This window comes from Anser anser (genome assembly GCF_964211835.1).
Source record: "Anser anser genome assembly, chromosome: 1".
Lineage (NCBI taxonomy): Eukaryota > Metazoa > Chordata > Aves > Anseriformes > Anatidae > Anser > Anser anser.
In genome coordinates this window covers 128,431,648-128,443,855 of record NC_139720.1, presented here as the reverse complement: position 1 = coordinate 128,443,855, position 12,208 = coordinate 128,431,648, and the positions used below count along the sequence as shown (strand labels likewise).

The 12,208-nt window shown below is 37.5% G+C and overlaps 1 protein-coding gene across 4 annotated transcripts in view; it reads right to left on the bottom strand.

Moving 5' to 3' along the window:
• The window catches only part of MAP3K15 (mitogen-activated protein kinase kinase kinase 15), an 85,997-nt gene that overhangs the window by 9,801 nt on the left and 63,988 nt on the right, over positions 1-12,208 (bottom strand). For all 4 annotated transcript variants that reach the window (XM_083850434.1, XM_083850437.1, XM_083850435.1 and 1 more), the window contains 5 exons: positions 9,655-9,788; positions 8,848-8,975; positions 7,284-7,414; positions 6,895-7,000; positions 2,245-2,402 (listed from right to left, as the gene is read on the bottom strand). In XM_083850434.1, coding sequence (XP_083706560.1) covers positions 2,245-2,402; positions 6,895-7,000; positions 7,284-7,414; positions 8,848-8,975; positions 9,655-9,788 — 657 coding nt within the window. The remainder of the gene's footprint in view (positions 1-2,244; positions 2,403-6,894; positions 7,001-7,283; positions 7,415-8,847; positions 8,976-9,654; positions 9,789-12,208) is intronic.

The window sequence follows — 12,208 nt, the reverse complement described above, 5'->3', positions numbered from 1 at the left end:
GCAGAGGTCCAGGTACCCACACAGCAGTGAAGTGATGAGGTTCTGATCCCGTGTTACTTCATTGCAAACACGGCCTGAATGCCCGCTGTGTTAACACAAATGTCAATGTACAGATGTATCCAGCCATCTACCTCCAGACATTCTCGGGATTTGGACATTATTGCATACCAAGTGCTTAAGATGCTGCTTCTCGCACTAGCCAAGTGTCCCTCCTGAGGTAGCACACGCTTCCCATCGCCCCACTGCAGTGTCGTCTCTCTCAGTTGCTGACGTCCTCCAGCACATTTGTGCCTTGGAACAGGAATAACTTCCTCCTCTAGTGCCGACTGCCTCGCTGCCCAGGCCTGCACCTGTTCTGCTCCAGCTGCTGCCAAATTTCCTTGTACGAATGCTGACAACGACCTTGCCAGACCTTGTCACCACCCCAGGCACTTGGGCCAGATGTCTTCTGCAGGCATGCAGTGTTAGGTAATGAAAATCATGTGATGCCCAAAGGTTTATCGAGACACAATCCTCCAAACCTTCTTTAAGTAATGAAAAATGTGCTTGTTCAAGTTGCTCCCTAGTGATTTCTCCAGCTCCTTCGCTGCCTTCTTCCTCTTTAATGCCAAGCCCGTGTAAATGTCTTGAGGTGAGAGCTGTGTAATGTGTGCACTGTATGGCAGGTGTCTGTCTTGTAGACTCAGCATCTTTACATAAAGCAGGTGCTGGAGACCAAGCAGAAAGATAGTGGCCACAAGGGAGATAGTAGCCCAGCAGTTAAACAAGTGCCAGCAGCTTGCTAAAATGGTAAGTTGTTTAAATAATCTCATTATACAGCTGCCTTAACATGCTGGGGCACTTACGCACTTACGATAGTGGTTCTGCTTCAATGCAAGCTGAAGCAAAAAAATGCTGAGCAGTGAAAGCAAGCTGCACTTGCTTTCAAGTGACAGTGCAGAATGTAAAATGCTAACAATGCATTAAGCCATTCCAAACCAGAATGCTAAGCACATTCAAAACTCATTATATTCTGAACAAAAACTGCAGGTAACTCTTTTAAATATAGGCAACTTGCTAACCTCTGCAATTAAATTGATGTATTTAATAAATAATTAAATTTATGTTGTGCCCTGTTGGACACATCCATGGTTCTATCTATGCATCTACCTTTCCTGATGAAGCATTTTTATCTGATTTGCAAAATCCCATGTGCATTTTGGACGGTGCTTTATAAATGGGGTATATAGTTTCACCATTTCAAAATGCCAGCCCAGCAAGACTTTTGCTTCAGGCACAGAGGGAAGAGAGCCAGCTGCTCGCTGGGCTGTGACGACTCCTCTTGACATGTCCTTCTCCGTGGTCAGCTCCTCTTTGTGCACTCGGGAGGCAGGCTCACACAGCCAGCTTCGGCTGTGTCACAAGCTGATGGCACTGTGGTGCCAGGTGCCCTTAAGTGCTAAACAAAAGCCAGGACAGTTCCATTATACTGTTGGAACAACTACGTCAAAAACTGTAACTGTCCCTTTCTTTGCCTTTTAGCTTTGGTGCATGGGACAACTCGCAGGCCCAGTATGAAGCATGGTGATTTGCAGCCCAGCTTACTATCCATATTGATAATTTTTTGATTTTGCTACCATGGCTACAGTAATAATTTACACTGATGTTCACATTGTGACTTTTAACTACATACCAAGGAAAAGCCATTTAACAATATCCATAATTTAAAGTAGTTTGCTAGGTTATGGAGATAATATATTTCCCATTGTAAGAAATCCTGGAAAAATTAGACTGCCCTCTTCCACCAGAGCTTTCTACCACCTTGCAGAGATTGGGCCTTTGAAAGACAAGGCAAACAGATCCTCTGGAAGGAAGGCTTACAAAAAAAAAGACTTAAAGCAGCAGCAAGAACTTGATTGTCATCATTGGAGACTCTGGTTGCCAAGAAGGAAATCATTAATCAAGAGTAGGAGATGACAGAAGTAAGAAGTTAGAGAATATTAGTTTTCATAAATCTTCACTCATCTTTCAGGTTGTTGCTCTGAGTCATAACCTATTTCCAACACAAAAATAAATTATTGCCCCCTAGAACAACACAACTTAGAGCAGGGAAGAATCCTTCAGACAGAATTAAGAATACAGGGCAGACTGTGGCTTTGTGCAAAACAGTCCATATAACAAAAGGTTACTAACAATTAATATTAAGTTAGTAGTTGAAAATTCATAAACTGGGCAGTAAAAAAAATTTAAAAAAAAAATACTTACTTTAAACATTGCTGCTTGAGGCTCCCCTAGTTCATGAAATGGAGGTTTGCCTGTTGCCATTTCAATAATGGTACAACCTAGTGACCAGATATCAGCTGGTGCACCGTATCCTCGTGGTCCTTTATCAATGATTTCTGGAGCCATGTACTGCAATGTTCCTAGGCAGGACAAAAAGGATTGTTACGTTTTATATTAATTCTTGTTGAAGAGAATAAACACACCACTAAGCAATCCAAAAATTGTCAAATGCAGCCTGTATAAAAAAAAAAAACCACATTTGATTTCCAATATCAATACTAAAACTAGACAGAAAGTTACATTTTAGCATTTTTTCTATAAACTTTTCTCCCTTTCTAAAGCAAGTCTTCAAACTGCTGAAAATATATTCATAACCCAAATGCTTCCTCAGAATCTAAAATTATATCAAACAATTTTTGCAGGCACTAAATTGTAAAGATTCTGTACGTAAGCGGTGATGAAAAGCAGCAAAGTGACAGATACTCTTCATGAGAATAGTTTTTCTTATGTTTACCCCTATAATGAGAATATCAGTGCAGGACAGCATCTAGTGATAGAGATGGAAGGCCTGAAGATGGGATCTTTAAGAGTAACACAGCTACTGCTAGAGAGAAGAAAGCTAGAAGAAAAACAACATCATGGAAAAAAAATTACAATTCTATACTGGAAAGTAGAAGTAGAATACAAAGAATGCAAGCCCAAATGGTCTGGTGGGTAGAAGTGTTAGAAGTAGGGAAATGTTATTTTTCTGTTAAACTAGGGACACACACAGTTAAAATTATCATTGTTTCGTAAGCACGGTTTGTTCTCAGAAAGCTGTATTGTGGTGCTTTCTTAGAGGCAGGGGCAAATGTCTTCAGGAAAAACTTGTGTGAAATTCTTGGCCACTGTCATCATACCATGATCTCACAGCATCAGCACTGGTAGGAAACAGCTCCTCCAGAGTCAGGTGGGCCCCTGAGAAATATGCCCACACAAGCAGTAGAAGACTTGCTTTGGGAAACTAAGAGGTTCTCAACTTTGTGAAGTGCCTCTGGAAAGACAGCCACAAGACACAATGAAAGAACTGAAAAGAAACTGAAAGAATTGAAAGCCTGAAAGAACGGGACAAGCAGAAGGGTTAATCATGCTTGCTTTTTACAAATTTTTGAAAAAAAATAAAATTTTGCCAGTCCTTCACCATAAACAGACTAAGATGTATTTTCATTCATTGTAATATACAAATTACATGATAGGTATTTTTAGGATGATAACTATTAGTAATATTTTCTTTGATAGTTACTTCTTTTCATACTGGCAGTTCACAGGTCTCTGTTTCAATGTAGGTGTAATTTGTTTTTCCTATCAGAGAATTTGTTCTTTAATATTACTGGTGAAGCAAGATTTAGTCAATAAGGACTTAATAGTAGCCTTAAAAAAAAAAAACAACATCTGCAGGAAATACCTGTAATGATGATGATAAGGCAAAACTACATAATGCAAATGAGGTAAAATCTCAACCAAAAAAAAATCCCTATGAACCACGCGTCCAAGCACTTACTCAACTTAATGTCTTTTTGAAACATACAATAACATCTACATACAAGTAGATGAATATACATTTTAAAAAGGAAAAGGTGTCATAAAAATAAGGGAGTTGGGACAATACCACCAAAGGAAAAATATCTGGAAAAAAATATTGGTATTGCAAACTAGTGACAGGGAATTTCAAAAAGTTAGTTGATAAAACTGTTTTTGTACATGTAAGATGATACAGATAAAACTTTTTTTTTTCATTGTTTTTTAAATCTGACTTTTTACACAAGGAGAATCCTGGTTGTAATCAAGGTAAATCAATTACATGATAACTACAAAAATAAATGAACCCATCATAAATTGCAGTTCAAGGAAGTCTTTTTGATGTGCTTGGGATTTTTGACATCCAGAGTTAGAGAGAGAGAGAGAGAAGAAAAATCTATTGAAACTTCTAAAGTTATACATGTTGGCAAAATAGGGCCCTGCAATTGGCTCTTAATGAAGGAATCTGAATGTCTTCAAAGTTTGCTTGTAGACAATCTGACTGTAATACTAGTTATAACACTGATAAACAAAAAACAGTAAATAAATGAAACCAAGATGGTCAGTCTGGAATCACTGATGCTCAATCACATATTAAACCAGCTAACAAGAGAACTTTACAAGAAGTCAGTCCACACTACCAAAGGAAACCTATAAACACCCTCATTGTTTCAAACACTACAATATTTTTTCCACATTAATTCCTGCTGGATCTCTTATAACATCTTTAAATTAAATCATTTTTCTACTTAAGAAAGCAATGAAATTACACTGTGGTAAAGCTGTGAACAATTAAGTAAAGGACGTAAAGGACGTCTGGTGAAGATAAAAGGGATTGCATATTAGCATGCTCATTAAACATGATTGCTGTAGAACAACAGTTCAAGCCACAGCTTTGCCTTCAGGTTGAATGTCTTGAATGGAGGAATATAATGTTTAAACCACTAGCAGTCTGACCCTTGAATCATCTGGATTGCATTGCAAAATGCCTAAATCTGCAAAGTTTATGTACTGAGTTAAGAAACTTAAAAAAAAAAATCTCAAGAGAGCTTTTAAGCCCTACCTGGCCATAGCCCCCTGCCTCCTCATTTTAAATCCAAACTGAGAACTTAAGTAAAACATTTCTTCTTATGGTAAATTACCCCCCTAAGGCACAAACAGGACAGCAACCATACAAGAGAACAAAGAGCCCAAGGAAAGGTTTACCTCATTTTATTACAGTATGGTGATTTTCCATCAGATACCGTGTCTCCATGTATCACCTCTAAGAGCAATCAGTTGCTGAAAACCCACTAAAGAGTACATAAACACAGGCAAGGACTCAGTGATTTTCCTCTAGTGTCTGCCTCAGCCATAATAGCAATCAGCCATAACAGTGACTTCCTGGGCCAAAATTAACTTTTGGATCATCGTTTTTAATAACCACGAAAGGATCTTCTGCCGTGACTTCATCTTTTGCCTTACTGAACCCCTTTATATACTTAAAGTTCCCACAATATCCTGTAGAAATGAGAAGCACTGTACTGCTATACACCACACCACTTGTTAGCGGGCTTCTTTCCCATGGAGTATAACTTCATGGAACCAGTCTAAAAATAACGGCAAAGACAGATGTTGCAGGCAAAAACTGAAAATATTCTTTTCAGGATATCTGTATGTATTTGAGAATTATTCATCCCACTGCATAAGGAAGATGATTCCTTAAAAATATATTTGTTAAATAATTAGTTTGGAAAATATGATGGAACTCCTTAAAGAAATGCTTCAGAAGCCAGCACTTAACCAGTGTTGTTCAGAGATTGTCATTTCTCTTTTGCAACACCTATGACCTGAAGAGATTGCTTTTCACAGCTCTTCATTGTAAACAAAACATTCAAATGCTGCATTTGTGATTCCAAGCTGTACAAATAATACGTGTTTCTTCTCTGTAAAGGACTCCTAATACACCTTGATTTTAATTAAGAATCATTAAAGCATTGCAGAAAACAGATTCATTTCAAATATCTTCTCCCGATGAGACGTTGATCTTAACAGGCAGATGACATGTGCCTTGTTAAGATTAGGATGTAATTTTAGGCCAAATTTCTGATTCACAAGATTTCCTAATAACTTACTTTTCTAAACAGTTTTTTACTTATCTTTTCAGAACATTCACAATTTTATGGTCATGGCTTCCTTTGTAAGAAAGCTGGAGGAACTGCAGAATCACCACCGGATAGATAAAAGGAAGCCTTGGTTGTCGTCTTCTGTCTTCCACAGGACTCAAGTCTGTGTCAATGGATCATTTTTCATACTTAAACTGCAGGCCAATACCAGACTTGTGATTTGTGGTACTAGCTTACACATATGGCCACATAACAAGTGAAAACATCATGTTACTTACATTTTCCACTAAAAAAAGAATTTACTATGTGACCATTTTGTCCTTTTTTCAGTCTGGAGTTTCAGCTGTTACTCAGCAAGTTTTGTTTTCCCGGAATGTTGCAAGCTCTTATTATTTTGTTGTGTAAGGAAACTTTTCTCTAATATGTCTGCCTACTATTTTCATCTAAACGGCTTTTTCCTGGTGATAACAGCATGTTAGCCAGTTGGCTGGGTTTTAAATTTAATATCTCAAAACTGAAAGTATTTGGAAGCTTGTGTTTGGTTTGCTACACATTTAGACACGCTTTAAAAAAAAAAAGTGTGCATGCATGAGTTACTGCTATGAGGATTATTAAATGAAAAAGTTGCTTTAACTCCAGCATTTACTGATGTAATTGCAACAGATCAACCGCTACTGCATGAAAATCACTTAGAATAAACACTATTACCACATCACATTCAAGTCATTTATTAAAATTTATAAATAAAAGGAACTAAGTAACATTAATAAAGAAGAAAGAAAGACTGTGTTTGTGGTGATCACCCTTCCACTCACTTTTCCCTGAAAATAAAGAGACCTAATCCTATTTTCACCACGAATCCAAAGAGCGTCTTGTCTCTAACTCCAAAGCTATCCTGGATCCAGACCTAGATCCTAAGGAAGAATCTCTACTAAAAACACCCTTACAAACTCTGTTCAACCAGTCTTACCTGTAAATGTTTCAGTGCATGGATTGATTCCTGCCAGTCGTTTGGAAGTACCAAAATCAGAGATCTTTACCACACCACTATAAGTGTTCACCAGAACGTTGTCCCCCTGTGGTTTGGATGAGAGAGAGAGAAGAGGGCATGGGTGGAGGGGTTGGGTGAGACACCTGAATACAGACTCCAAATCGAAATCTCAATACTCCTTCAGGTTTGTGGTTATCTTTGTAATATACTTTTCTGCAAAGGAATTTTCCAGGAGCACCAGGGAGAAGGGGTTTTTTTATTCTTTTCTTTTAAGCTTCCATGAAATCCTATCAGCAATTCTACTTCAGCTTAGAGTAAAACTAACTGAAATAAATAAAATGAAGAGCAAACGACAGAAGAAAATTTACCTTTATATCTCTGTGTACAATCTGGTTCTCATGGAGATACTTAAGGCCTTCCAGAATCTGCTTGGTGTAAAATTTAATTGTGGGTTCTTTCATTGGGCCCCACTTAGATCTCAGGAGAGCCGAGAGGCTGCCTACATGATTTAAGAAGAATGCGTAGTAAGATAGCAAAACACCAAGATTAGTATTAAACATTTAAGGCCAGATTAAGCTTAATTTAAGCACTAACTTCTGAAAACATTTAAGACAGAGGAAAGAATGTTCCTCAAAACAACCAACTAATGGACATTCAGAGTAAGAGACAGGTCATCTACAATTCCCCTACCTGTAAAGTATCTAATATTTTCTTAAATAACTTTAAATAAGTTTAATTGTGAAGCAAAATAAACAGTCTTTCTACTTCTGTCCATATTAAACTAAGTGCAGTGGTCTACTTCGTGCCAGAAAAACACAGACAAAGGGATTTTTAAGTCTTCACCAACAGCTCTCTAAACTGAAGTTTGCTGAAAGAATCTTGCATAATCTGAACATCTGGTTTCTTTTTAAGACTGGTTGCAGAGTTCAAAATAACAGAATTAGTTCCATAATATCCTGACATTAGCAACTAATCACAGCACACTCCACTGTGCATATATTAATAGGGCGGGGGGAAAAGGTAGGTAAACAGCAGCAGCTGATATTCTTAACGAGTGTAGAAAAACAAGTCTAAGTGTTGATTTAAGCTCGTCGTATCAGCGTGTCATACATGTCAAAGTGTCTCAGCTAAACAGAAAAAAAAAAATCAAAGCTTTTAGGTGAGAAGGCCACAAGATTTCAAAAAACAAAGAACTTCCCATCCTGAATGCCCCAGATAAATTATTTACACTTCGAACATTTGTGTCTGGATCTTCCATAGAAAGCCTGATTTTTTTTCCCTGTTTTTCGTATTTAAGTTTTAATTTCGCAAATTACATTCTTACAAGAATTTAAACACTCATCCTGACATATACTTGACATTGAACAGCAAATAGCAAAAGGGAGATGGGAGAATAACCTGGGGAGGATGTAGAGGGACTTCACATCTAAAAATGTAGAAAAGGCTTGTGGAACAAACCTGGAATTTATGAGCAATGGAAGCATACCACTTTTATCTCTAATTTGTCTAAGTAAAAGCAGCGTTTGGATGCAGCAAGTAGAAAATAATATTCACTTTGCTCAATCAGAATTACTGCTAACAGAAAGCTATCTTAAAAGTTCAATTTATCATTTAGGTGTTCTGGCTAAAAGGAACGTACAGCTTAAATGCCACTATTTTATCATAAGCATATTGGACACCAAACATTAAATGACTTTCTTTTAACGACCCTTCTCTAGATTTTTAATATTACAGGAGGGGGAGAGGGTATTTGGATTTGTATGCTTCAAATCTCTTCTTTACATTCAAAGAATGCCACTGGTAGTTAACATCTCAATAGAAAAGCCAAACACAGTGCACAAACACATTAAGTGCACATTTTGGCTTCCACTAAGTTTAGCATCCCAGCTGGTTTTGGTTTCTTTGAGAGACTAAGCTCAGAATGATACAGACCTCCTGGCACCTGCTCCATAAAAATCTTAATGTAACCATCTTCTGAAACAGATCCAAGATACTGGACAATGTTCCGATGCTTTAAATATTTATGCAGCGCTATCTCTTCATGAAGAGGTTGAGAATATCTATTGAAAACAAACGAATAAACAAAAAAATAACAACACACACATATAAAACAAGGAGTAACTCATGATGTGAGAAAAGGTTCTAGGCTACGCTTAAATGCTCTTTTGCAAACAATGGATTTTAGGGGTATTGATGCAATTCTCAGTAAACGTCCATGACATTCAAAATGCAGTGTGACTGTCTGCCTGCTGAGGAGTACAGAGGTGGATCTCATATGAACCTAGTAGAAGAAACATGCCCTCAAGGAATATATTTACACATGACTCTCTTCTGCATCATTCTGTGGTACCATCTCTGCCTTGGAAACTCCTTTTATCCTTCTCCTCCTCCCTGAAAACAGTACAAATGAGATACAACTGCAACTTTAAAAATGAATTATTATTTTTTCTAGGATTTATGATATATATAATCTTATCAAACTATCATTTTTATACATACATTATATATATACACATACAAATATATATACACATTTATAAACTCTTTTCTGAACAACTGAAAGTCGTCATTCTCACAAGGGCACTGTTGAATACTAGGAGGAAATAAAAATTGCATGTTAGTTTTCTGGGATATTATAAACTAACCACTGAGAAATACTTGTTACAAAGAACAAAGTTTTCAGCAAACAACTACAATTTTGTTAGCAATGTGTATACATAACAATTCCCTTGCTCTTACCTGCTGTCTCTCTCAGGTATTTCTTTGATGGCTATTCGGACTTGATTGCTAAGGTCTCTTCCAGCATAGACTATTCCATAAGTACCTTTTCCTAGAACTACCCTGTCACCATTCTCATCATAATCATATTCATACTGCAAGCAGAAAAGATAAACAAAGCAGTACACAAATTTTAATCAATACTGTAAGATTACGGAAAGCTTTAACAGTTATGTACTACTCTGAGTACAGTGCAGTACAGTTGTAGTAAGTAGGTTACCCACCAGCCTGGTGCATTATACAACTTCCAAAATTTCCACGTTACTTCCTCTATAAAACAATCTTCCCTAACCAAATTCCAAATGCATTCACCCAAACCAGGAACGCAGCTGTAAACAAAATTCAATGAAACAATGCTGTCAAAAGACAGTTCAGATGTCATATCTGAGAACTGCTGACAGAGCCCTCAGAATATGTAAATGTATGGAACATATGTATGAAATCTATGGTTAAAAAATAAATAAAATTGACATTCTCATTATGCCAATTTGGATGGACACTGTTCTAAGACCCTATATACTCATTAGAGCTTAGCTACAGCAAAATTCATTTCTGATACTCTCCTAATTATGATTTTTTCTCCAAAAGGAAAAAAGACAAAAAAAAAAAGGCCCATCTCCTGAAAGGGTAATTAAATACTACGGTTTCCACAGACCTTTTCTATCTTCCCAAGTCCAGAAGGATGACCCATATAGGAAAACTGCATATTATTTTCTGTGGCTGTATGTGAGTTTCCTATCAAGAAATCTTTTTAAATGGCCTATTGATATTTCTATCCATAACTACTTTTTCTGCTTCCTGCAATAATACTATCTCATACAGAAGGTAACCTTGAGATCTAATACCTTGAAGTGAAGGAAACACTTTTTTTACTGTGTGAGTGACAAAGAGGCTGTGGGGTCTCCCTCCTTGGAGATCTTCAAAAGCCACCTGGGCATAGCCCTGGGCAGCCTGCTCTGGGTGTCCCTGCTTGGGCAGGGGTTGGAGCAGGTGAGCCCGGAGGTCTCTGCCAAAGCCATCCCGTGATTCTGTGAAGCACTTTCCCAATCTGCTTTGCAGTTCTGGTATTGCAATGTCCTTGAGTCACTGAAATTCCCTCTCTCTTCTCAGAAAAGGTGGTATGTTTCAGGCCACTATCTGGAAGGAGCTAAAGAAAAACTGTCTGTCATTTATCCTAACAACATACTCTGTTCATTGGAACTAAAATTAAGTCAGCATAGCTTTAGCACAGTTTCATTTTCCATGTTTCAGCACTTCATGGTTCATAACATAATCTTGGTGTATGATAGGCACAACTGACCCAAAACACCATATGTAAAATTTGTCAAGTTCTTTGGTAGTAGCATATCCATCCTTCACAGCTATCATATGACATAAAACTGTGCAGAAAAAAGACAGCAGTCACATTGCAGAATTTAAGATTGACAGCAATCCTATCTGCAATGGACTAATCCAAAGCCAACTCTATAATTACTGTAGAGAAACCTATGTTCTCTAATCTGGGTCCCATGATACATGAAAATTATTGAGATTTACAGTTCCGTGCTAGTTGGCAGACATTTTAATAGACTATATATATTAGATGTCATTTGACATTTGCCTCCTCTTCAACAGCCACAAACAAAATTTGAACGAATCATTGCTCATTGCCAAAGGTCTGAATATGTGAACCCCTGGATGTGCAATTCAGGCATGAGGTGGGAGCAAACAAGTGTTTATAGCTGACTTCCTGTATGAACATGAACCGCAGGACAGTCTGATCTCTAGCATATCCAGTTTGGGGTATAGCAGGGACTCTGAAAGTGATCTTCTTCAATCTCAACATGCAGAAACAAACATCCTAAGGTAGAAAGAACTGCCAAACACACTCACCTTCCAAATCCTTTTTATTTGTAGAACTAAACTGTAGTTGCTTTCAAAGAACACTGCAATCTAAAATATACATCCCCTTGGGACAACATTTTCACAGGAATTCTAACTGAAATCAGTTTTTCTTCCCCCAAATTGTGCTCAGGGTTATTTTTCCCCTTCCTCAAATACTAACAGCTGTTTTAATAATGGTAAGAATTTCTCATTTCTCTGTGCTTGTCAAGACAACCAAGAACATACAAAGCTGCATTTTCCATGTGGTATCTTTTTAAAAGTAAGATCTTGGGTTGCAGAAAGGCATTAGGAGTCTTAAGCTTAACAAATTAATCCTCCCCTGCATACCTTGATTTCTGTCATAATTTCCTGACCTAAGACAGTAAGAACAAGGTGATAATTCTGAAAACATCAGGATATATAAAATGATTCAGGATCTAAAGGATCCTAAGGATCTTAAGGATCTAAAATTAATTTCTCTAGTCATTTTTCCATGTGTCATTGACTGATGCAGGATTGTCTCCTGGTGCACATTCGCAAGTGCTTTTCCCAGTTCAGTTTTTAAGACTCAAGCCCTGGTGAACTCCCTTCCTATGAGAAGCTGTTATACAGCTGAATAGATCGTGGTGTTTGGAGGCTTTCCTACTATTAA